The 27996-nt window shown below is 36.9% G+C and overlaps 1 protein-coding gene across 4 annotated transcripts; it reads right to left on the bottom strand.

Moving 5' to 3' along the window:
* Positions 1-652: 652 nt before the first annotated feature.
* LOC129262232 (uncharacterized) lies at positions 653-26641 on the bottom strand. 4 transcript variants are annotated; one of them, XM_064100081.1, is made up of 12 exons: positions 26322-26549; positions 22069-22173; positions 20540-20707; positions 14700-14826; positions 13910-14116; positions 12936-13002; positions 7359-7454; positions 6197-6420; positions 5475-5646; positions 4487-4738; positions 4036-4203; positions 653-3710 (listed from the first exon to the last, which is right to left on the bottom strand). In XM_064100081.1, the coding sequence occupies exons 5-12, from the start codon at positions 13961-13963 to the stop codon at positions 802-804; spliced, it is 3942 nt and encodes a 1313-aa protein (XP_063956151.1). In that variant the 5' UTR covers positions 13964-14116; positions 14700-14826; positions 20540-20707; positions 22069-22173; positions 26322-26549; the 3' UTR covers positions 653-801. The 4 variants fall into 4 exon arrangements, with proteins under 4 accessions (XP_063956151.1, XP_063956149.1, XP_063956152.1 ...); XM_064100079.1 differs by lacking the exon at positions 12936-13002 and having other exon boundaries at positions 26322-26641; XM_064100082.1 differs by lacking the exon at positions 14700-14826 and having other exon boundaries at positions 26322-26430.
* Positions 26642-27996: the final 1355 nt, after the last annotated feature.

The raw sequence follows: 27996 nt of genomic DNA, 5'->3' as shown, positions 1-27996 counted from the left end.
TCTCTATGATGTAAAAATCACATATACACTGTACATGGCATATAGCATGTTCCCAAATTCAAAAGCACAAAAACACTTGTCATTTTCTGATAAGAAACATATTCACTCAATAGCAATATTAGCATGTTACCACGATATTACACACCAAAACAGTAAACAAGAATATATTCTCTATGATGTAAAAATTACAAATAAACTGTGCATGGTGAATAGTGCAAAAGTATTCACAATTTCAAAGCACACAAATCTGTATCATTTTCTGATTACAAACATGTGCTTACTTAATATCAACATTTGAACTTTTCATCTAAATGAGCTTCACAGAGTAAAAAAAAAAGTCTGGCACAAACTGCAATTGTTACTATCAATCAACATTGATAAAAAGGATAGTGAGATAGTTGGCAATTATTCTACAAAAAGAATATTATATTGATTTTGATATCTATCAAAGAAAAGTTTTTTTTTTCTTCTTTGAAGAACCATAATGCATGACAACATAATACTTATCTATTATCATCTTAAGTGTCCGAGAAAAAGTAGAGAAGTGGATCTGAAGTAATGTGCCTTCAACTTTTTTACCTTTCCAGATTAACTGTCCGACACTTATATGACACGCATGTGTTGATAGTGTCGTTAATTTTTTATCAATCAATCTTTCTTTACCAAATTCAACAATTTGGTATCATTCTCCGCATAAGAAAATAGACTATCAACAATTTGAAGAAAAAGTACATACAATCTAATGTCTCTTTTTTTCTGGTACACCTGGCATACTTGTAACCACTATATGCATACTGATCTTCATGGTCGCCTCAGAAACCAGTTGGATTTGTCATCCATTTCATGGAGTCGCCATTCATGCCTCAAGGCCTGTCTTTTTGAAAACCATTGATAAAGGTCCCAAACGGTCATACCAGTGCGACCTTCTTCCCTTCCTTGCATCCAATGGTCATACCAATTGCTGTTCGATTCAAGTTGTTGATCAACTGGCATTCCTTGTAGATCCTTCCTGTTCCTGTTGTTCTCTCTGTCTTGCATTCTACGAATGAACCAGTCATCATTGCTTTGATAGCCATATCCTGCATGTCTCCTGTGGTCTTTCGATTCAGAAGGAGAAGCATCATCCCCATCAATTTGTGAGAAGTTAAATATTTGGTTCAAATCAAGTGTTACAGTCAATGTTTTCTCTTTGACTTCTTTCATAGGTTTCTCCTTTGATCCTCGTTTGAAGGATGACTCCTCTCCTTTGTGGCGAGGAGTCCACGACTTCATCCACTTCCAGAAGTTCTTGGTTGTTGCTTCCTCAATGTCTTCGGCCATGTCCTCAAAGTCTTCCATGAGCTCTTCTAGGTCTTCGTCTGTCAAAAACGGTTCTGCCAGAAATTCTTCAAGCTCTTCCATGAAGTCTTTGAGTTCATCAAGATGTTTCTTATAACAGCGCTTGGTTAGCCAGTTTTCATAGTCCAGAAGCTCCTCATATAACTTTACAGCAGCTTCTCTGTGCTTCCTCAAGCAGTCATGGACCCCAAAGCAACGGACATCAAAACTCTCAAAGATATCTTCCCACTCTATGTCCTCAAATCTGTGCTTATCATCTTCCTCGTCCTGATGGTCATTTCTAGATTCCTTCTCATGATGTCTTTGACCATAGTCATTGTGTCTTTCTTGGTTATGGCTTTGTTCCCACTGAGAGTCTTGATCACGATTCACCTTTTCTTTAAATTCATATTTCCGCTTTTCCTCTTCCTTCTCATCGAATAAATCTTCCTTCTGTAATTGTTCACCTGTTTTAAATATTTCCTGATCATTTTGCTTATCTGACTCAAACTTCATATCAACTATTTTTTCCGATACCCTGATATCAATGTTTCTTGATGGAACACTATTCTTTGAATAGGCCTTTCTGTTCTTTGGTTTCTCGTCATTCCTATTAGCATTCTTTGAATTGCCTTTCTTGCCATTTTTTTTATTCAACAATTCTTTGTCATTTCTCTTGTTTTGTTTCTCCTTTACAATATCTTTGTTAACCTGATGAGATGAAGGTTTCTCTTGGTGATCATTTGACTTGCCATGTCTTTCATGTTTTAAGTCTTCATGCTCATCTGACTTGACATTCTTTACATGTTTTTGTTGATTCTTGGTTCTGACTTTGTTTCTATTAATTTGCTTTTTGTTTGTCTTTTTATTTCTTCCATCCATCTGCTTTTTACCATGTTGAAACTCCTTGCTCTTTTTCTGTTCTCCCTTAGCTTTATTCCTTTTTGCCTCTTTCTTATTTAAGTTTTGTTTCCTGATTTCTTTTGATGACTTTGATGGCTTTTTATGTAATTTTCCCTTCCTTTTATCATTGTAAGGCTTCTTCTGGGTTTGACCATCATTTTCTTCACCTTTTTCTGTTTCACCATTGATAGGTTTACCCCTCATCAGATTTTTCATAGCTTTCATTGCCTTCTTGAATGGCTTCTTAAGTTCACCACCATTCTCTTTGATGCTTGAAAAGGCTCCTTGAATATTTCCACCCAAGCCCTGCAAACCTTGCTTGATTTGGGATGTAATATTCGATTCTTTAACATCAGAGACAATTTCCTGAACCTTGCTGCCAAGATCCTGCATGGCATCTTTGACTGTACGGCTGAAGTTTCCCTCCTTGATGCTAGACACAGCATCCTTCAAATGCTCCCCAATGCTGTGAACATTGTCCTTCATATGAGAGGTAATGTTTGATTTTTGAAGAGTGGAAACAGCGTCCTTGATCTGATGCCTCAGGGTTTCAACATTTTCCTTGAGTTGGGTGGTGACATTGTTCACAGAAAGGTTCGCAGCAGAACCCACCAGGTCAGAAGTGAAGTTTCTGAGAATGAACCATGAGTCGCTTAACTTGGACGAAAGTTGTCCCATGAAATCATCCTGTGGGTCTTGTGTGTCTTCATGAGAGTCAAAATCAGTGTCCTTGGTCGAACTGCTTGATGAACCAGAATACTGGGATTCCTCAAAATCAGAGAATTCCTCATCTCCTTCGTTTTGTGGATTTCGATTCCCTGGGTCTTCTAACTCCTCCTGTTTATTTTGAAATTCCTCCATTTCCATGCCTCCAGATTCTAACTCATTATCTACATTTTCATCTGTGTTTGCATACTTCATCTCATCAACAAAATCATCTTCAATCATTTCAATTTCTCTGAGGACTTCTTGAGGCTCTTCTGTCACTTCTTCCTTTCCAGCTTCCAAGGCTTGTTTATCATCTGAAAATAGTTCATCTTCTGAGATACTTCTCTCAGTTTCATCAGAATTAACTGGTTCCCCTTCTGGAAGAGGAAGATCTTTATCTACCTCTGTAACCACTTCACCATCATCCCCAATCAATGATTTGATATCTGTATCTGTTGCTTGTGAACCTGGTTTACCATGTTGGGTAGCAGTATGGACATCAGATGTAGCTCCACCTGTAATATTACCAACATTATCAACATCAAGAGAATCACTACCAATAGGACTTAACACTAAACCATTATTTGACACATCACTACTGTTTGATGTAGGGTCTTGAAGGTCTCTGTCATCATGTTTACATTGTGTGTTGCAGAACTCTGAGTAGCGATCTTCGGGCTGGTTCCCTCGGGTACAAGCTGAGCATGATAAAGGACCATCCAGGCCTGAGTGTTGGATCAACTCATCTGATGGGGTTGGTAATGCTGAAGGTGGTTGAGAATCTGTTTAAATGATAAAGAATCCATGACTAATTTTAAATTCATGTATCATACACTCTTTAAAGATAAACGTTAACCTGGATAAGTTGAAAGTCATATCTGGGCAATTCCATAAAAAGTGTAAGTTTGAACCCCTATATGTGGGACATTCCCCAAAAAATTTATCTTTGTTTTCTAGTTCACATGGAAGGTTGTACATGTAATGTTCTTAAATTATCATAGCTTGAGCAGTTCATGAACTGAAGTGAAAATTGAGAAAACTGGGGTGGATGTGCAAAAACGTTGATTAATATTGCACATTTTCCAATTTGCAAGAGTCTGTACATACCCTGAGGACCAGTGGCTTTGACAGGTGAGTTTCCAGTTGATCCTTTGGCTGTTCTCAGTAAGGTCTTGGTCTTATCAAGACAAGTAACCAACTGATCCTGGAGGGAACGCAGTCTCCAGACCTGACCGGCTTCTATACCAAGGTGGTGTGATGTCGCCTGCATAGATCCTGGATATCAAAGATAGAGGAAGATTATGTAGTTTTAGGTCAACATCAACAATTGATAGCTAAGTTGAAAAGGGCTCCCTACTGAAGTTGCATTGCAGGCATGTACTGTGCCTGCAGTACATGTGTATATTAGCAATATGAATAGCACTTTAGTAATACATAAAATATACATACATATATATATATATATATACATAACAAAAGTAATTGAGAGCAACATTATATTTGGTCTATTCCCACATACAAAAGGATGACAAGAATATGATATAGAATACTTTCATACCTATATAATGTCCCAATACAAGAGCAAAGGCTGCAGTGATGATGATCACAGCTGCCAAGTTGAGTTTGCTGTTGAGGCTCTCATCCCGTTGATGAAGATACTGCCGGATACCAGGTTTGATACCACTGACCGTCATGTTAGCAGGGAGGGCATCATTGGATGTATCACTGTTGTAATGGGAGGTCTCACTGGAGGAGCTGGACGATTCGCTGCTCTGATGCTGGAGGCTTGAATTACTGTTAGAGGGTATTCCTAGGACGAGGGGAATCAGAAAAAAAAGGATGTTTTCATTCTGTTACAATTTTTGTAGCAACTGATAACCCTTCGACTATAAATGGGCATGAAAGCAAAGGAGTTTGGATTTATTTAGGGTCTTATGCTTGATTATGAATGGAAAATACTGTAAATTTCACAAAGCCCAAATAGAATTATTAATGATTGTAACTGTAACTTATCGGCAAATCATGTGCACACAATACAATTGATCATAAACATAAAATGTATATTTATTTGATCTAAGACCACATTGTCTAAATTGCATCAGAATAATTTCTGGAGATGACGTTTCTTTTATTTCAGTAATATTGAATCCTGCAGACTAGAGTGGCCCAAGATGAACCCCCCCCCCCAAAAAAAAAAAGTAAACAAACAAACAAATGAATAAATAAATAAATGAAAAAAAATATGGCTACATCAAGTAATGGATAACAGTCAGGGGATCAGGAAGTGTTTCATGATAGGACTTGACAGATGTTTCATCAGACAAGTCCCGTTTTATCTGACAGTTACCATAGTACCAGTACCTTTCAGCTAATCAAGGAAAGTTGTCAAATCTGACTTGTTGGAGAAAATGTTTATGAAATGCTCCCCTGGTGACTTGCTAAGGGCAATATTTGGTCAGAAAGAATCCCCAACATGCAACGAACCCGGACAACATGGGTCATGAACACATCCTACATGATGAGAAATTATAGGAGATAGAACTTACTACGCCTCACACCGGGGTATGAGAAGCTTGAGGAGAGATCAGAGAAGCTAGATGACCTTGACATAGCCGGCTCTCCATCACCACGGAACTGCTGAACCAGTAAGAAGCCACCATCTTCTGTTGGCCATCGCTGGGTCATTATGGGTACACCAACACCGGAGGAACCTTCAGACTGTATCAATAAATCAAAACATGTTATTAACGTAAAGCTAGAAGTAATTTTATTGGTTCTTACAATAACAATATAAGAGAAAATTTTTTAAACTGTTTGAAAGGGCATTGGGGCATGTCCCTGCTATTCAGCTGACATTGTACATATAAATATGTTTCAGCAGGTGGTTTGAGACTCGGCAACATCTTTCCAACAGAAACAATAAAGGCCGCTCATCAGATCAGGTGTTCTACAAACAGTCATATGTGATTGACATAGTCGGTAACTTCCAACTCTCATGCACAAACAAAACTCTCATGCTCAAACAAAACTTCAGGGGTCTGTTTCATGAAGAATAAACTACAAAATCTTCGCCATTATGGCGTCTATGATAATAACAGGGCTCAGCAATTTATCACAGTCAAGGTTTTTATGGTAGTAAAAAATAAAGGCATAGTCTTTGTGAAACATGCCCCTGATAATGAAATAAATTCCTCAAATTTGGTTATGCTCTAAATAGTATGTTTGAGCGAGTGGTCATGGTGTTAAGAAAATTCATAGATGAACTAACCTGCTGTGCAATGCATCCTTCTGACTGAGCTCTTCTGGGGGATTCCCCGGCCTCTACACCTCTAGGTATGTTATCCACTGAAACAGAAGACTTCGGAAGCTGCCCTGATGGCATCATGGGAAGAGGTCCTGCAATACCAATAGACCGCTCCATCTGATCCTCCTCATCGACAATGGCACCTCTTGATGATTCATTGGAAGCTGCCTCAACAGCATCATATGGAGCTAGAGAAATTGTTTCAAAAATTGGATTGATAAACACAATACAGGATTTAAGAGGAGTGCTTGCAAAGTTTAATTTTAAATGATACAAGATTTCTTTGTTAAGGTGTAACCTGAAGATGAAGTGCCAAATGGGATGCTCATTTCTGATTACATTTTGTGTTTGACATTACATCATCTGGCATCACATAAAGAGTTACTTCAAAATTGCAATGTAATTGTAAACTGTGATTTTGTAAACCCCCCCTCTGCCATCACAAAAAGAGTTAAGAGTTACTTCCAAAATCGCAATTTAACTCCAAGCTGTGAATTTGGTAATAATGCTCAACATGCTGATCATATTAAGCTCAAGGGATACGCACTATCATGTATTCACCAATGAGATTATGTGTTTATAAACTGTGCACATTGGCGCTTAAGAATGACCTATCAATTTTTCCTTGTTTTCCTGTCAATACTGCTTCCTTTTTCAAGTACTCAAATAATTTCTCTCTAATCGTATTGCAGTGTAACAATGTTGACTTCATATGTGTTGTATATAATGTGTTCTTTTGATTGTTTTATGTATATATGTATTGTGCAGGGCCCTGGTTGACAACAGTGTCTAAACCATTGAACAGGCTACCCTGGGTAAAGAAGACAAATAAAATAAAAAATATAAATATAAAGTCATATGTAACTCTTTGTGAAACACCCCCTCATCTAAAATAACTTCATCAATTTTCTAATTGAATAGATTATATATAGAAAATCAATAGTTCTATTTTTTTTTCAATCAAACAAATTTATATGTTTGAAAAATATGTTGTTTCAATTATCCCGAAAATTGCTGAAAACTTAAACTTTACTTGCCACTAACAAACAAGTACATGTACATCAAGTTTTTTTAACTAGAAATGTAATCAAATTACTTTTCTGTACTTTTTGGCCACAAGTCTTACCATTCTTTGGTCCACAGTTATCCATCATCAAGAAATCTAACTGAGATGAATTTGAAGATGCAGCTAAATCTTCAACACGGGATGACTGTGTTGAACCTGGAAACCGAATATCAAAAAAGGTATTTTACATGATAATATCTGTTAGAGGTACTACATGTAGGTATTTCTTCTTATATCACGACTGTGCCGTGGACCAGTGATGGGCCAATGATTAAAGCCGCTGAACGGAAATCAGTACATGAGAGGTTCAAATCCCATTGGTTCCAAGAATTTTTTTTTTTAAGTCTTGCGCATCTTTTGAGACCAGATTTGTGATGCCCAGGCACATACGGTTCCAAAATCACGCAACATTTTGTATCAAAGTACAAACATGATTTTGTTTACAAAGTCAATGCAAATCGTGTTTTCAACTAAAAATCACAAATGTATGATTATTTTTACTTCTGCTAGTCTAAATGGATTTATTTTATGCTGTTTATAATCTCAAAAGAGTCCCCTACAAAGTTCATGGGAAAAAACAATGAAATACAAAAGGTCGAAAAACAAAGAAATAGAGGTCTACATTAAAAGAGATTGAAAAAACATTATAAAACATAAGAAATTATATATCGCAATTTTTTTCACATACATTTGCTAAAAGAACACCACAGAGAGTTTCTACATCAGAAATTAGGACATTCCGAGATTTATTTAGGGAATTAGTGGAAGAAGTTTGCTAATTTATGCATAATGAATTAATAGCAATTTGCATTCATAAAATAAATTACTACACAATTTGTTGATTATGTCCAAGACAACCTGCGTGTCAATTTTCAGCGCAACCACATGGCAACGGCCGAGATCTCAAGGAGGGGGCCTGTGAGGGCTCCCCCCCATGATCTCACAAAATACCCTGGCCTAGATAGGAATAAGCTTCCCCAGCAAGCTGCAACATTCCAAAACATAATTTTCCTTTCAGTACTTCGTTCATTCCTAAACCAATATTCCTCTTCAAATGCTATTATTACAATGCATTAATAATCCTGAACAATCAGCTCTTTTGCATTCACGGTTGGTAATGAAAATGATTTTAAAAAAATCAATATTACATGTAGATCTGTCAACGACTTAAAAAAAATGAAATCTGCTTTTAAAAAGATGGTGTTTCTTATTTGGAAAGTCAAGTATCTAAATTTGATATTTACTTTTCTCATCATGCATCAAGAAAAATCAAAGGCATTATGGGTTTCTGAAATATTGTTTTATCAATATGGCAAGTTGGTAACACAGAAGAAAAGCTAATATCAAGGGATGTACTCCAAACAAAGATTAATATTTTGCACTTCAAAACAGCCTCTTGACACATGTTGTTGGTGAATACAGTAATCATACATTCTCAAATATACCCAAACTTACAGAGAGTAGATGACATTTACCTACCTCTCGAAAGGTTTGCTCAAGTATGAGCAGAGTAACCAAACATTTTTTTTCTCAGTCACTAGCATGTAATATTCTAAGACGGGGAAACTTGATATTAAGTATTTAAAGCTTTTAAAAACACAATACTCACGTTTCCACAACATGGAATTTTACAAGTAGCATTGTTGAGTTTTTTTTTTTACTTATATTATAATAATTTAAAGCATCTTTGAAAATTATGAACCCACATATTCACATCAATTTCCACTTGAGGACTGAATTTGTTTTGTCTTGTTGAATATTTAAAGCTTCATGACGAAGCTGGAACAGCAGATGTTAGATTCAGCCCCCTGTTGCCCATGGATTTGGTGGCGTTACATAGACGACATTTTCTTCATCTGGACCAGGGATGAAGACAGCCTCCATACATTCATTGACCACATCAATTCCTTCCACAGGACCATCAAATTCACTTCTGATTTCTCCCAACAGGAAACCCACTTCCTTGATGTTACAGTCCAGAAAAAGTCTAATGGTATCACCACTACCCTATACTCTAAACCCACAGATACCCACCAGTACCTCCACTCATCCAGCTGCCACCCCCGTCACTGCAAAACCGGCATCGCTTACAGTCAAGCCCTCAGACTTCGCCGTATCTGCTCCGAGGACCCTGATTTTTCCTTCCATGCCAGGAATTTGCAGAAACATCTCTGTGCCAGGGGCCACGGGGCCAGGGCAGTCCAACTGGCAATTAACAAAGTTCGTTCTCTCCCCAGATCTGAAGTTCTCAAACCAAAAAGTGACAAGGAGGCCACCGACAGAATACCGCTTGTGACCACCTTCCATCCCAATCTACCCCCTCTCCGCAAAATCCTGTTTGATAACCACCACATTTTACACACTTCTGATCGTCTCCAACAGGCCGTTCCCGATACTCCCCTTCTAGCATACCGACGCCCACCGAATCTCAGGGACCTCATTGTTCGTGCTGAAGTGCCCTCCCTCACTAACCATTCTTCTCCCATACAGCATGGCACCTTCAAATGCACCAGCAACAGGTGCATCATATGTGAAATACACCTTCACGAGGGCGATACTTTCACCAGCAACTCTACCAGCCTGTCTCACCAAATCAAGGGCAACATCACATGCACTACCACTAATGTTGTATATCTCATCACTTGCAGAGTTTGTAGGGTACAATACATAGGGGAAACCAAGACCACACTCAAGAAACGATTCTACGGGCACAGATCCACCGTCAACACAGCAAAGCTGGACACTCCAGTTGGCCGCCATATTAACCTCCCCAACCACTCCATCACTGACATGATGCTACAGGGCATCGAATCTTTAGGTACCCGTCCTGACTCAGTCCGTACTAGCAGGGAGAAGCTCTGGATGAGACGACTTTGCACCACCCAACCTCATGGCCTGAACATCCAAGAGGGGAACGACTGATTTTTCTTTCCTATCCACTTTCAATTTATATATACATATAATTTTTCCCCTCAGCTCTTTTGAATACTTACATTATAGTTTCTTACTCTACTTTCCTCCCATATCTCATACAAGCTCAGCTCCAATTTTTCCTTCCTTATTCAGGCGATATAATAATTATTATATATATATATATTTGTTTTTTCTCCACTCACCTCTTTTAGATTTACCACATTTGCTTATTTACATGTATACTATGGTTTCTTCATAATACACCCCCTCTCTTCTATATTTGCTTTTACCTTTTTAGGCAATTTGCTTCCTCTTTTTCACATATATACAGGTTTTTTTTATTTTTTTCCCTACTATATAGTCTTATGTTTTTTTCCCGTCACACCTAGCGGATTACAATATCAGTTACACCATATGTGTATTTATATATTTTTTCATATACATTTCTTTTTTGGATATATTTATATACATATCACTTATAGATACATATTTACACTTACCTTCTTCTCTTAGTTTGTTTAATGCTTTATCATATATACTTATATGTCTTTTGCACATTATCAGTTGTTCCCCATTCTTTTTCTTTTTTTCCCCCACTCTTATGCACCAGTTTATTAAGCCTTTCTTTGTAACCTGTTTGACCCACCTCTCACTAATTCTCTTGTTTTTCATCCCATTATCACTGTTTTGTTTTATTTATTTATTTATTACGTCTTATTTTACCAGGGTGACTCTGTCAGTGGTTCAAACACTGTTATACTTAGAGGCCCTGGAATACAATAACAAAAAACACATTAGAAAACAATTACAGAACATGCACATAAAACTTATTGTCATCTACATATAGTTCAGTGGAGTGGAATCAGCAACCACATGGTGTCAGGCACGTGAAATTGTTTATTGGTATACTAAAATTGGTTAGAAATATATATGTAAGATATATTTTACTGTATTAGGTGAGTTAGTCATTTACTAAAGGAATTTCATGAGGGGTAAGATCCTGTTCCAGATCCTGTTTGATGTTGCCTGCCTCATTATTTTAATCCCTCTTGGCTTGAGGTCTTTTACTGGCCTTACTTACACTAACTTCCCTTTGTGTCTGCCTACTCCTTTTCTTTCATCCCCTTCACTAACCTGATTGGTCTTCTCTACTCACTAATGCCCCTTTTGTCTCCTTGTTTCTAGTGTTGCTGTAGCTTGTTTGTGGTCTATATTATGGTTGTTCCACTTTATATGTTTGTCATTTTGCCTCCGACGAAGATTCTGCTAGGATCGAAAGCTTAGGCCCCTTTTTGACTTTCTAGAAATTAATTATGTTAACAAGTGGAGCACCTCTGGCAGTCTCACCTGCGATACGCGATTCAATATAGCAGCAGTGCTGACTTTGAAAACTACTATGAAATAATTATTCAAAAAACACCATTCATATAATAATATAAAATCATATAATACTACATTAATTGATCCTAAGTGACAAAATGTCCATCAGTGTATTTCATAAACTATCCATAAACTTCCAAAGTAATGACAGCAATTTAAAAATTACTACCTCCAACATGGCCAAAGTTAAACAAAGTTAAATGAAATTTAACTTTGGCCATGTAACCTGCAACTCGCACAGGATGTTCAGTGATACTTGATTACACTTATGTCAAAGTTTTATGAACCAGATCCTTTTCCTTGTTGACAAAGTTCTCTGAGCAAAATGTTTTGCAATCCTGTCCTCAGATTTCATCATCTATCACTATTAAAAGAGGTACCGGTAGTTGTGCAATATCCTTGAATGACTCAACTGGATTTCTAGTGTAATTTTTTACAGATCAGTTTTAGAATAGCATTAAAAATACATCCTTAATTGTTCAACGAATGCTTGAAATCTGTATAAATATTACAAGTACATCTGCACATGTATGTAGTTTGTAAATTATCCATATCTCAATTTCCCTTATCCATTATTTTATAACCTTTGCAGCCTCCCCCCCCCCCTTTCTCTCTCTCTCCTCTTACATGGCTATCCACAGTGTTGGCTCTCCATTTCCCTCTTCATACTTTCTCTCAATACCCCTATCCTCTCAGAAATCAGAAAATGCATCTGTCTTTTCTGAACAGCTGTACAATTATCAATCGAACACTGATAAAACAACAGCTCTATCATTAGACAGTTAAAGCAGTGCAAATATGAATAATAATCATCAGTTTTATCCCAAGGAATGCTTTAATAGGGTAACTCAAACACTCCCAATGCTTGCAATGCAGTACATAAAATGTATGACTGAATTTAAAATCATACTGAGTAAATGCACTGAACAAAAATTAAATCATTTCAGGTGTTTCCAATATGGCTGCCCATAAAGTTAGGCCTGATCATTACAATGAATCCAATATAACAATCCATGATCATCACACAGGCCACATCGTTAGGTAATCAACACCACAGTGGAAGTTAAACAAATGAATCACATACTTGTTTATTTTATCAGTCTTAATTGATGATTATAGTATGATGTTCTTTATATTAACAATAGTAATAGACATAAATGTAGTGCTGTCCATGTAGAAATATGCTATTATGAGGCGCACAAAAAAATAGAGAGGATAAAAAGTATGGATGAGTGTCATAGTGCCAAGAACTGATAATGTTAGAAAAGACTTCAGTTAAGATTTGAAACAACAAAACATAATATACGTGAACTGACATGTAGAAAATCAATTTATATTAATCACCTCTTTGACATTTAACAACTGGAACATCTCCGGCAGTCTCGCCTGCATTACGCGATAGCAGTGCTGACTTTGAAAACAAATATACAATGTAGAATAATTATTCACAAAAACACCAATCACCTTGGTCATGTGACCTGAAACTCATGCAGGATGTTCACTGATACTAGAATACTCTTGCATACATGTCAATGTTTCATGAACTAGATCCATACGCTTTCAAATTTATGACATTTCAAAAACTTAACCTGGGTTTAAGATTTCATTTTAAATTTCCCAACATAATCCAAGTTAATTCATCCTAAATGACCTTTGACCTCAGTCATGTGACCTGAAACTCACAAAGGATGTTGAGTGATACTTGATTACTATTCTGTACAAGTTTCATGAACTAGATCCATAAACTTTTAAAGTTATGATGAAAACCAACAAATACTCCCAAACATGGCCAAAGTTCAGTGACCATAAATCACCTTTGACCTTGGTCATGTGACTGAAACTCAGGCAGAATGTTCAATAATACCTTATTACACTTATGTCCAAGTTTCATGAACTAGGTCCATATACTTTTTAATTTATGATGACATTTCAAAAACTTAACCTTCGGTTAAGATTGGACTGTTGTTTCCCACAACATGGTCTCTGTTCATTGACCCTAAATGACCCTTGACCTTGGTCATGTGACCTTAAACTCTGGCAGGAACTTCAATACTTGATTACCCGTACGCCAAAGTTTCATGCACTAGGTCCATGTACTTTTTAAGTTATGATGACATTTCAAAAACTTAACCTTCGTTTTAATAAGATTTCAATGACGACGCCACCGCCATCGGAAAAGCGTCGTCTATAGTCTCGCTCTGCATTGCAGGCGAGACAAAGTGTGAGAATCAACATGAATAAAAGAATTCAAGAACAGTCAGCTGATCATCAGGCCTTGTCTTGAAAATAGAACATGGATTCAATCTATGATACCTTACCTTCCATTGGTGAGATGCAATTGGTTGAAAACATTGGCTTGGTGACATTGCCATGAGGATTCCAGTCTGTTCCTACTGCTCCCACAAGGTCAATGGTAGCGGGAGTATCATCATGTTGATCATTAAGATGGATGTCTGTGTCTCTATGATTATCACTTGGCATAGATAAGACCTCTATGCTTTCAAGAGATTCTGTGTCTACAGTATCTGAAAACAAAAACATTACAATTTAGATTACCATTACTATAGTATGCATACATGTACCAGTTTATTCTATTGACCTGCAGTGTCAGAGATCCAGATATCATTCTTTGACTCACTTTAAAACTCTTTATAAAGGCACTATTAGGTTTCTTGAAACAAATCTATTGTTCTGGGCTGTAGAAGTGTTTTATTAAAATAATGCTAACTCTTACTGTTGTTCAAGGACTTAGAAGTTGCCTCGGCTAAAACAATAGTAAATGAGTTAAAAATTATTAGAGACCTGAATATACAGTATTCAATCATATCTTTTTCTTTTTTTTCTTTGCCATTCTTTTATTTTCTTTTTAGTCTTGTATACTTTTTGGGGGGGTTTTGTTTTTACTGGGAGGCTATGATTACTGCATCATGGGCTTTATATAATAAATTTTCTTTTTAATCAATCAATATTACTATCTAAATCTTTTAGCAATGGGTGTCAGCACTATGAAACACATATATGCCCCCCCCCCCCTTGAAAATAAGATGAACACATTTTGCAACTAAAATCATAACAGAATTAGTCTGGCCCATGTACTGTATAATTTACCTTTCTCTTGCTGGAACCTATGTGGCTCAGATTCATTCTCTATAGACTCATTGAGCTGAGGGTTTGAATTAGCTTGGGACCTGCCTTGAGTCCAAAACCCACCCAACCATGATGAAGATGGTACATTCTTAACAACAATGAAACAAAAGAGAACAATCAACTACAGCTGGAATTGAGAACAGATAATATACAAATAATGAATGTTTATGAGTGCAGTGGACAGAACACTTCAAGAGGTGAAAGATGAAAAGGTCCATACAACGAGGCGTAGCAAAGTGGAATGGATCATTATTTCATCTTTCACCAAATTAAGTATTCTGTCCATTGCACGAATGAAGAAACATTCATTATTTGGTTTATATGACACCTTAAAAATAGATTTTTTTTTCATATTAAATTTATGAATTTCAAAGCAAAACATGCTCATGCAGTGCGAGTTCGATCTGTTGATTGTTACGTCATTACAACATGTGCACTTTTTCATTGTTATTTGTCTATGAGCTGCAGTCTAGGTGTGCGCATGCAATGGACAAAATCGTATGGATCCAAAATTGCACGATGAATGGATCCAAAATTGCACGGATGATGACGTCATTGCAAAATGGGCTGAATGAACGATATCAAACAACCAATCAAAACACAAGGATCTATAGGTGTCATCAGTGGCGTACCTAGGATTTTCCACAGGGGGGGCAAAACCGTCCGCCAAAAAATTTGACAAGCAAAAAAAAAAAAAAACCCTGCACCCCCCCCCCCCGTACGTACGCTAGTGGGTGTCATATAATCAAAATTAATAATTAATTAATAATAATTATTAATAATAATATAAATAATTTCTCTCATTTGATATTCTCACAAAGGCCAATTATCAATATCTCTCATACAATATGTAAATTACGGAGGGAGTGAGGGGGAGATAGATCCTTATTGTAACCATCATCATCATCAACAACAGCATTCTTATTGATATCATAGTACTGCAATGCGCTTCATAAATGTACATGCTGCCTTTACATGTTCCTGTAAATGTACACCACTCTTCGTGGAAGCAAAATTAAGTTCCTTTATTCATGATTTTTTTTCACCTGAAAGACATTCATCGTAATACTAATTCCAAAAGAAATTTGCATGTTACTTGATACAGACTGCACATACAAATGAAAAACATGTATGTAGAACATTAGGCCTATACATGAAATGCATTAACAATTTTGTTTTGAAAAAAAAAAAGAATCTTAAATACACAAATCTCTGTCTACGATTGCAATGAATCATCTAATTTTATCTTTATCAAGACAAATTTGTGCACTTCATACAAATCTAAGATTTCAATTTACATGTACTATTCAAAATATACATGGAGAATCTCAAGCCTGGAATTAACTCAGAATAAAACATGTATGAGTAATACATACATGTATATAAATATCTCATGACTTTGCAAATCCTCCACACATGAATGTCGGCAATATAGGCGTGGGGGGTAAAGATCACATAGACAGCTAGCTGACTGTACAAAGTCTACCATTAAACTCAGACTGTCATTTATCTTCGAAAAAAAAAGAAACAACCTACATGTAGCTTAAAGGAAACAATTTTCCAGTATGCATTTTTCAATGAATTCAATTATACAAAAACAAACAAAAAAACCCAAACCAAGAACGCAATTTACATACAGAGTGTAAAGACAATTACTGTATAAGCAGGATTTGGTAACATTGTATTTCTTAAAATTTTAGTATTTTTTTCTCAAAATCTAGCCCAATCTTAAAACATGGTACATGTACATACTTAGTACAGTACATGATGCAGGGTAAATTCCCCCTCTCTTCCAAACTGCACCAGCATCAAATAACAAAACTTTAATGGGGAAAAAAGTACAATAACTGATTTTTGAACAATTCTCAATCTTGAGCAAAAATATCCAATGGGTGATTATAGTTTGTGATTTGTGCATAATACAGTATTAGACAGGCAGAAACAGGTGATACATGTACTGTACATGTTTAATGCTTGGACAGGGGTACAATGCACATGTATGTTAAAGGACAAATCCACCCCAACAAAAAGTTGATTTGAATAAAAAGAGAAAAATCCAACAAGCATAACACTGAAAATTTCATCAAAATCGGATGTACAATAAGAAAGTTATGACATTTTAAAGTTTCGCTTAATTTCACTAAACAGTTGTATGCACATCCTGGCTGGTATGCAAATGAGGAGACTATGACGTCATCCACTCACTATTTCTTTTGTCTTTTATTCTATGAAATATTATAATTTTCTCCTCATTGTCAAGTGATAGTACGATTAATTACTCCCTGAACATATGGAATTAGCATTGTTTAATACTATATGGTTTGGTCAAGTTGGTCCTTATTGTCAAATCTATAAAAAATGAAATATTGTATATAATTCAACCAATAAAAAACAAAAGAAACAGTGAGTCAGTGAGTGATGGACATCATCCACTGAGTCACCTAGTTGTGCATATCACTGTTTTGTGAAAAATAAACGAAACTTTAAAATGTCATAAATTTCTTACTTTACATCCGATTTTGATGAAATTTTCAGCACTATTCTAGATTGATTTTTCTATATTTATTCAAGTTGACCAGCATTTTCCTGGGGTGGACTTGACCTTTAAAGGATAAAAACATAAAGGGTCTTGTGGTATTTCAATTTTGAAACAATGGAATTTTGTTATATATTTGTTATCAAAAGAATTATGAAGGCATTGAAAATATCAAACATTTCTGTCAGAAATTCTGTAGTTGATTACCATGTTTATTCAATACATTATGGGCTACCAGCACTTATTTAATCTCAGCCTTGAAATTATTTGTTTGTTTCACCAACTATCTATAAGCCATATTCTGATGAATGCTTGAAAATTGCTTTCCTGACCATGGAGATATCTCTATATAATATTGATCATGTGACTGTACATTTATAAGGTAAATCATACAGTAGTAACAGATTTTGATAAGACTTAAAGTCCTAAAAGAAAAATATCATACACATCGTCACCACCATCATCATAAAGACCAACATCTTCATAAACATCACAATCCATTGATATATTCATGAACTTCATCATCTCCATTATCATCATCATCATCACCATCATCACAACGATCATCATCCATTTCATCATTAATATCATCATCATAATTCACCATCATACATGTACAGTCATCATCACTACCACTATTATCTTCATCATCATCAACTAATCATTGTCATCAACTCCATCTATATGTACAGTACATCATCATTATTAAAGGTAAATTCCAGTTCTGGTAACGATCTCAAAATGACTTTTTACAGAATCTAATATAATGACCACCCAAGTGTCTGTTTGTATGAATGAAAAATATGTGCCAAAGGATTCTGGAAGAAATTGTGTAATTGCTGAGAAATAAGCAAAATAAGCGCGGATTCAGTCACTTCCGTCGGGTCTTTATTCCAGCAATAATAATACACTGTCCCACGTGTGCCTATCTGTGTTGGCGATCTTCAGTGTGATCACATTTCAGCTTAGATTTTATGATTTCACCAAGTTCAGTTTATGTAACTGTACCAGGGGCCTATTTCATAAAGGTACAGCGTCAGCGTCAAGTCCCAAAACAGCGTCAAATTTTCACCTGCAGCGTCAAATTCAATATTTGACGCTGCAGCGCATTTCATAAAAAGTTGACGCTCCAGTAGGAGCGTCAACTTTTTACTGGAGCGACAAGTATGGTTACTGGAGCGTCAAATAGGGTTAAATATTTGACGCTGGTCATGGGGCAGCGTCAAGTTGACACTGTAAAGGGTTTTTCATTGTTAAGAATGGTGTACGTTGTGCTCAGGCATGCCCAAAGGGCTCTTACAAGAGAACAGATATTTAGAGCAATGTCTGTGATAATGCTAATAAAGAAAATATTAATGTAATGCTTTCTAGTAGAAATGCTGTTTCTTTTTTTTTGTTCTACCTACCCCCCCCCAAAAAAAAAATTCTAAAAATTCCTCCGAAACAGCAAATTTTTCAGTCTTTCCCAGGGCAGGCAAAGGGAAAAAAAGGGAGGCAAGTTATAGACAGACTTTAAAAAAAAAAAAATTGAGAGGATTTTTTTTCTTGTGGGAAAAAATAGAGGAAGGTAGATCTATTATGTGGAAGTGTTTAATGCAAGGCCTAAATTAAAAAAGCCCTAGGCCATAAAAAAGGTTACACTTCGTAATTCCGAAGGTCCGTAATTCCGAAACACGTAAATTGCCTATACCTCGATGTTCGTTAATCTGAAAACATAAAAGAGTTCGTTAATCCGAACATTTGTGGCGTTATTCCGAAGGTTCGACAATCCGAAAACGAAATAAGGTTTGATGTTCCGAAGGTTCGTTAATCCGAAAACGAAATAAGGTTCGTTGTTCCGAAGGTTCGTTAGTCCGAAAACGAAATAACGTTCGTTAACCATTTCGTTTTCGGATTAACGAACCTTCGGAATTACGAACCTCACTTCGTTCTCGGACTAACGAACCTTCGGAATAATGAAGCTTCGGAATTACGAATGTATGCGATAAAAAAATGATTGCTTTTTTTTTCTGTTTCTGACTTTCTCCAAAAAAAAAAGTTGTGGCCATGGCATTGTTGAATCCATTTACTGAATGGTTATTCACCGTTGAAACCGATAACTTAAAAATCATTTCCATTTTGAACTAAAATAATCTTTTAAGGTCATTTTCGATGTTTCATGCATAATTAGAGCCTACAAATTTACTTGCTTCAGGGTGATCATACAGCACTGCACCAGCAGTGGGCCGCCGCCTGCCTTGTTGTTGATACAACCTTGCATTACCGACACAAATAGTCAAGTGTGGGACTGGGATTAAACTTGTACGGTAGAAAATTTGTTGAAGGTGAAATTTTGACCGGCAATAATAATAAATTTTCCCCCTTTTTAAAATAATTTTTTCCCTGGCATAGGGCTAAATGAAATCAATTCTCTGAAAACTTACAGAATGGAGAAACAATGCTATGCCAACCTGTGACAAATAGATATTTTCTTCTTACTCTCTTCTAGAATTGCAAACTATCGCCATAGAGCCATCACTCTGCTTCAACTGCTAGTCTTATGCTGCAGACCCTGTTTGCAGCTGCTAAATAATAATTTCGCTCCCGAAAAAATTAATAAGCAAAAAAATAATAATATTCTCTTTCAATTTTTCTTCTTCTAATTTTGCTTCTCAAAGGTGGGGGGGGGGGGGCACGGGCCGGCTGTGCCCCCCCCCCCCTGGATCCGCCAGTGCTTTCTACCAAAACTTATGACTTGAATTGAAAACAAAAAACTGGAGAGAAAGGGGATTTCCCCCTAATCAGCCTCGTACATGACTATTCAAATAAATAGCTGGAAAGTCAAGCTGACTTTCCAGCGAATGTGCTTTTATGAAATGCAAAGTTGCTAGCATAGCAAGTTGCTAGCATAGCAAGTAAAAGCTGCTATTCTACCAGAGTTGCTATGATAGCAACTTGCTATGATAGCAACTCTTTATGAAATGGGCCCCAGATCTAGATCGACGATGATATAGTCATACTTAACCTTGGTTTTACAGACTTTCTCACGAAATTAGTGTTTTACTGCAACTACTGTAATTTAGCTTTAATACCGGTATCATCATCACAATCATATCCATCATTATCATCTCCAGCATCACCATTGTCAACACCAACATCGTCACCATCCTTATCAATCATCATAATATCCAATTATCATCATACCATCACCACCACCACCATCATCACCAACATCCTCATCATTATATAATATTTACAATACCAGTTATAATTTCTCTGTTCTTACCTGTGACTGATCTGGGGAATGTTCTATCTGATTCTTTGGAGGGCTGCCTGATACACTGTTAGCAGTGCTGCTCCTGCTATTAGATCTCTTAGCATGGTAGGAGACAGAATCCTCTTCCACTGCCACACAGTCTGATGAAGATGCAGAGCCAATGTCACTGTCAGAACCCTGAATTTTAGAAAAGAGAAGATAATTTAGAGAAAGAAAAGCCCGCAGGAAAAGAAATCCTGGCAGGTGATTCTTTTTCAGAGCGTTATCCTTCCCGAGAGTAATTTCTATGATTGATATTTTTTCCAGCTCATTCAATCAGATTCAATTCACTTGTTCACTAAGGCTGGGATGAAATATTCATGAGAGCATTCCATCTTACCATTCAAAGGACTCAAATGTCAGTCATATGACTCACATATTAATCTTCAGTTTCACATTTCTTATTTCAGTTTCAGTTTCAAATTTATCATCAAAACTTTCCCTGAAGTAAATTGTTTATAAAATTTTGTATCAAACTTTAAAACCTTATCACGAGACAGAGAGATTCTTGCATTAATGTTGGTATAGATCTGTTGCCTGTATAATGGGTGACAAGACATTTGCTCCTGCGGCCTTGGCTCCGGTCTTACTATCTGAGAGGGCACAGGGTTAGAGTAAGGATTCTAATAGTTTTGCGTTCAGAATAGAGTAAAGATAAAGATTAGGGTTTACTTTGTTGAGGACGTGAAGAGTTAGGTTTGGCTTAAAGGTCAAGTCCACCCCAGAAAATTGCTGATTTAAATTGATGGAGAAAAATCAAACAAACATAATGCTGCAAATTTCATCAAAATCATATGTAAAATAAGAAAGTTATGACATTTTTAAGTTTCGTTTATTTTTCACAAAACAGTTAAACGCACAACTCAGCAATATGCCAATGAGAGTCGATGATGTCCATCACTCACTATTTCTTTTGTTTTTTATTGTTTGAATAATACAATATTCCAATTTTACAGATTTGACAATAAGGACCAGCAACTTAACTTTACCATAAACTGTTGAAATGATGGTAATTCCACATGTTCAGGGAGAAATAAAACTTCTTTTCACTTGACAAGGAGGAGAAAATTAGAATATTTCATATAATAGAATACAAAAGAAATAGTGAGTGGGTGATGTCATCAGTCTGCCAATTTGCATACCGCTCAGGATGTGCATATTACTGTTTTGTGAAATTAAGCAAAACTTTAAAATGTCATAACTTTTACATCCGATTTTGATGAAATTTTCAGTGATTTGTTTGTTGGATTTTTCTCCTTTTTTTCAAATCAACATTTTGTTGGGGTGGACTTGTCCTTTAAGAACTTGCAGATTTTCTTTTGGAGCAAATGTCATGGAACCATATAATGACCCTGTTCCTAGTCAAATCAAGTTTTCATCCTGTGTTTGGGATTCAATTTCACTGCTTGTAGGTAGGACCAACCTAGCCTTATCCTTAGCTGTAGATTTAAATGGGATGGGCCAAGCTGATTTGCGCCCTAACAAGCGTTAAAACTTACCTGGACGTTTCCCTCTTCATCAATCAATGTCCACTTTCCTCCATGTTGAACTGCACCATTTGATGCAGCCATTTTGAAAAGTGCATCAAGTGAAAACTTTTACTCCTGCAACAACAAATAAACAATGGTTGTAGAACAGTAAAACATAAAAATCATGGTATATTTTTGGATGACGATTCATCAATCAATAATCCAAACTAGAAGTGAAAATTGATGCCATGTTTCAATTGGATATACATGTACTCACCATCCAGAAGCAGATGATACTACATACATGTAGGCCTACTTGATGAATTAATCCCATTAACAGTTCACACTACATTTAACTATTTAAGATCGACTCTTATAGGCCGATATTGTTTCTCTTGTCATTTTGATATAAAGTAAACCCTATACACTTCTCACTGCCTGCAGAATTACTTTTACTCATCTAGTCCTGCTGCACATTGCTGATGATCTCTGACCACAGCAGAGGAAGAAGTTTGGAATGGGAACCAGCATGCACAACGATGTAGAATTTTCTATAAAATATAAATGCTGGCTCCGATTTTGAACAGTAGCTAGTTTACTACATGTAGATCTAGTGTGAGATTTATTTTGTTAGTGATTCTAACAAAACAAATCTCCCTTGGCATATTACCCTTTAAAACGGGAACCAGCATGTACAACTCTATGGAAAAATTCTTGTTGTACAAGCTGATTCCGTTTCTCTTTTAATAGTGAAATCTTGTTTCTGATTTGTTTTAATTTTGTGACATTTGTTTTTTTACAGTGTGAGAGGGGCAGAGTGGTCATGAAGAGCAGGGAAACGCGAAGTAGACTCAAGATGGATTACTTTAAAATTTGACTAAGTAGATCTAAAGCCTTGCAAGCCTAGTCTGATGTGCACACCCTTTACTTGAGTTATGTGTCTGAATGTGCAGCCTATTAAGCTTTTGAACCCTAAATTATTTGGGGCGGCTAAGACCCATACCCTGTCTTTGCTAAACAGGTAGACAGCAGATAGTCCATGGTATTGGGTATTTGCAATTTCACTGTTGGGCCGGTGTTCCGGCCTATAGTATCGGGGTTAAATGGTTAATGCGAAGGCCTCTTGCTCAGGAATTGAAACAACAAGTTTTGTATGGGCTAGTCTTTGCGTAGAGACCCACTTGTTGATCAAAGTTTCAACAGGGTCTGTACGGTCTGTGCCTGCAGACCCTGACACCTTGGATGTTGTCTCGTAGGACATTACGATGACACTTGGCACCATCCTTCCCGAGACCCTTTCCTCCTTTTCCGCGACCTGACATCTTGCGAGCCTGCATAATGGTTTATCATCATCTTTGTCAATGTCATCTGAAAATCTAATTATCAGAGTCCGTGGAACAGTTTTGAAAGTGGGGGGGGGGGTGACCATGCAATAAATCACAATCAGATGGTCATTTTTACATTTTTGTATGATGGGGGGACCTGAAGCTACGTACTTTGTTTATAAACGATAAAAACTGTGTCAGTTTTAATATTTGAACAAATTATCTTTCACTAATTTGTGGTAAATATCCTAAAGATCCTTAACCTGGGATCCTTATCCTGGGAGGCAGCGTAGCTCAGTCGGTTAGATCGCCTGTTCCGGATAAGATCGTAGATCTCAACGTGCGTGGGTTCGAGTCCTGCAGCATGCCGGAAGACGTCTTACAAAAAAACTGTACAGTTGCTAGCGTTGTGTGTTAGCGTACCTCACCGCTGTGTTCAGTGAGGGTGTGAATGCAGTTGGAAAACACTTCGTCCATCGGATAGAACGCAAATGTTGGTCCCGTGTATAGGAGAGTCACAACCTATGCACGTTAAAACCAATACACTATTCGTCAAAGAGTAGGGTGTTAACCCAGTGTATTGCACCTGCTGGTCCCCAGTGCAAGAATCTTCAGGATTGAAGGAAGCAGTCAGTGTAGCTTGAAGAACTTGAAGAATCAAGAAGAAAATATCTCAAAACTCAATATGAAAATCCTGCCGTGTTTTCCTAACACCTCTTGATTTCTCCGCCCGATGTAGAAGGGGTCCTAAAGCTAAGCACTTGATTTATCATGCAAAAAATTGTATTTCCTGTGCCTTAATTTCTAAAATATCTTTATAATATCTAAGGAAAATATGAGAGAATGAACTCCAAAATTCCAAACAGTTGCTGGATTTCTCTGCATTTAGTGATTTATTGCAGCCTCTGTTGAAAAAAATGAATAGGAATCGTTCGTCACTCTGCAGTCACAGTTCCACACACAGAGCCGCCCCTGAATATATCGTGCTACTAGCATCAAAGAGGGGACCAGTTGCGTGGAGATTATAAACAAAGCATTTTTTTTTTTACATCATTCCTTTTGATAATCACTGAAGTGAAAGCACAGAATGGCTGAATTATCCACTTGCACTACCAAACGCAGTTCACAATCACATTAAAAAACTGACAGGTCTAGTGGTAGTAGAGGTCTTGTCTATCGTGAGATCTAGCCATTGATGTCCACAATCAAAGTGTTGATTATTATTTAATTAGATCTAGATCTATGGCAAAGTTGAAAAAAGTTGACTTGACCCTTGTCTGCAATGTCCTACTGTAGTGTAACTTTAGATCTAGGATCTACATGTAACTGTTACTGTTGAAACATCATTTTTTACATCATTCATGCAGCATCTACATGTAAGTACGGTGAGTGATTGTCTTACCGTGTGTGTATGTGTGATGCGAAGCGTGCTGTACATGTGTTCACTGGACGTGTGGGCATAGAGTAGATACCCAGTCGTTTTATTGATTTTAATCTTACAATAACAATCAGGGATGGGTTTTATTTTTAATTGTTGCTGTGTGTGCACTACCGCGTAGCCAAGATTTAATTTTGGAGGGGGCGGTAAGTGCACGCGAAGCGTGCCAACACTTACAGAGCGCACGAAGCGCCCTCCTTAGGGGGGAGGGTGCAGGGAGGGGGGAAAAGCCAATAAAGCTATGCCCTTCTTCCCTTTTCTCCCTTCGCTTTTTCTTTTTCTCCCTTTTCCCCTTTTTTTTTTTCTTTTTGGGGGCATTTTTTGGGGGGGGCGACTGCCCCCCCTGACTACGCGCCTGTGTGTGCATGTGAAGGATAGAAGTTACCGACTCTCTTTCCAAGCTTAAAATTATTAATGATAATTGCTACATTCCAATTATTTGATTTGTTTGTTTTAGAAAAGGTCTTTTATTTTTTTCCTCAGTCTAATAATTCTCCAATTACATATCAATTAAAGAGAGTCTTCACTTGTGTTTCATTACATTATACAATGCCCACTGTAATGAAAATGGAAACATGCTGGTCAATGGACAGTGTATTATAAAAAATGGAACGAAACACGCCGGTCAATGGACATATAAAAAATGGAAACATGCCGCTCAATTGACCAGTATAATGAAAATGGAAATTAAACCTCTCTTCAAATAGATTATAGCTAGGGAACAGGTGTTTAGAGGGTATACACTTTACATGGGTGTGTTGTGTCGTCCGTGCAAAACGAGGGAGACACTGGGGTAGATTGGGGTCTCAATAGTAATCTTAATAAAATGTGGAAACAGAAATTATGCACTTACCACGATTATATGGATGAAGGTCTATCGTGACACACAAATCCAGACATCGAGGCAGACTGGAACCTCAAAAAAACGAAAAGTTATGTCGCGATACCTCTCCTTTCAAAATTCAAAACAAAATGGCTGATCGAGACCGAAGCTATATTTTGTTTTTTTGAGGTTCCAGTCTGTGCCTTGATGTCAGGATTTGTGTGTCACGATAGACCTTCATCCATATAATCGTGGCAAGCGCTGTGCATAATTTCTGTTTCCACATTTTATTAATATTACTATCGAGACCCCAATCTACCCCAGTCCCGTGTCTCCCTCCTTTTGCACGGTCGACTCCTGCCCTGGGCTCCGGCCCGCGAAGCGCGGGCCGGATCTCCCTTGGTTAGCCTAGGCTCTGGCCCGCAGCTCCCTGGGTTAAATAGAAACACACACAACAACAATGTCAATGTCATTATGTCAACAACAACAAAAGAAACGTTATCAAAATATTAAACATCTCCACACGAAAACTCCATGATTTGAAAACTAATAACAGTATTCAGTAACTAGCCGGAACATTGTCAAACAAAGTCAAATTCAAAAGCAAAGTACAAACTACAATTACAATTTACAGTAGATAACACAGTCACTGAGTCAGCACAACATGAAAAAATCTAATTATTAGCTATGATCTTACCCGCTTATTAATATTTGAACACGTCTAAAAACTTGTGTTTTTAACGTAGATTCGTAGAACCAAAGAACTTGCTCCTGTCATCTGTCTCTGTTTACATTTTCTCTTATGTACCGTACACGTACCGCGGGACTATACCGCTATGTGCAATTAACGGCATCATGTATCAGCTAGCGCGCGCTGCCTGAGCTTCATGCCTAGGCTGCAGTGCAGTGTAGCTGTCCCTGGGATAATCGGGATCATGCATTGGGGACCGTTGGTAGTCAGCTCGCTCGGTCTTTATCGATGAATCGACTTCCTGGAATTGATTTCACAAAACTATCATTCATACGGACATGCTGGAATCCCGTGTTATTTCTCTGAGAAGTAGAAAAGTTAGTACAGTTCGATAGTCCCGTGAAACTTGCTCCTCGTTGCCCTTTGAGGATGTAGATTTTGACTTGTCAACCAACCAATGGGAAAATACCCCGTCAGATTTCTTCCCAAAAAGAATCCATAAACTCTTAGAAACTCGATTTCCCTTACAGGTTATGAAACAATAACAGTTACAAATGTCAAAACGATGGCAAATGGGACCATAAAATAGCACAAGTGCTCGAGCCAGGCCAGCTAGGCCCCACATATTACAAAATGCCCCGCAAAATGCACATTTAAGAAGGAAAAACAAAACAAAAATTTAAATTGCAATATATACCTTGTAAAGGGTTATCATCAACATTTTTTAAGTATCTTAATTGTATTAATTATCTACTGTACACTTACATGTTGATGGTGTGAATTTATGAAAACAAATAACTTTTTAGAGAATTCCTAAAACTTTTTCTTGATTTGGCTTCAATTTAATTTCAACTGGTACTTAATTTATTCAAGAAATTGCTACCTATAGCTAGAAAAGAAAGTGAAAATTGGTCTTGAGTTGTTCTTAGTCTTGGAAGATATGTAGATGACCTTTCTATACTGTCTAATAATCTGATAAGGAGTGATCGAGGTAATTAAATTACGCAGATCATACATGAAGGTATACTGATAGATTGTAAAATGATGTCATATAGATGCATGATTGATGATTGATTGATTGATTGATTGACATGCTTTTTAAAAATCGTGATAATGGAATAGGTGGTGGCGTTAATTTTGCATTCTTTTTACCAAGTCACTTTGAATATTGAAGTCATATGACATTCATAATTGTCTTTGGAAACGTTGTCTGTCGAGATTACTGACCGAAATAAATGCAAAACCATCTTATAGGAGTTATCTAAACCCCTCAAAAAAAGTTTGGAAATCTGAGTTTGGCCATTAATTTCTCCCAACTCCCAATTTTACACAATGCATATTTGACATCATTCAAGATCATTTAATTCTCTTTAAAATGATACCATGCTTGTTATGATCATGCCATGACGAAAAGAGCAGAATTAAAAAGTGTTGGATGAGGTCTGAATTGAAAAGCTGCAAAACGAGCAAAAAAAGTTTGGAAATCTGAGTTTGGCCATTAATTTCTCCCAACTCCCAATTTTATACAATGCATATTTTGACATCATTCAAGATCCTTTAATTCTCTTTAAAATGATACCATGCTTGTTATGATCATGCCATCACGAAAAGAGCACGATTCAAAAGTGTTGGATGAGGTCTGAATTGAAAAGCTGCAAAACGAGCAGAAATATTCATGAAG

Source organism: Lytechinus pictus, chromosome 5 (genome assembly GCF_037042905.1).
Source record: "Lytechinus pictus isolate F3 Inbred chromosome 5, Lp3.0, whole genome shotgun sequence".
Lineage (NCBI taxonomy): Eukaryota > Metazoa > Echinodermata > Echinoidea > Temnopleuroida > Toxopneustidae > Lytechinus > Lytechinus pictus.
This window is presented reverse-complemented; position numbering and strand designations above follow the sequence as displayed.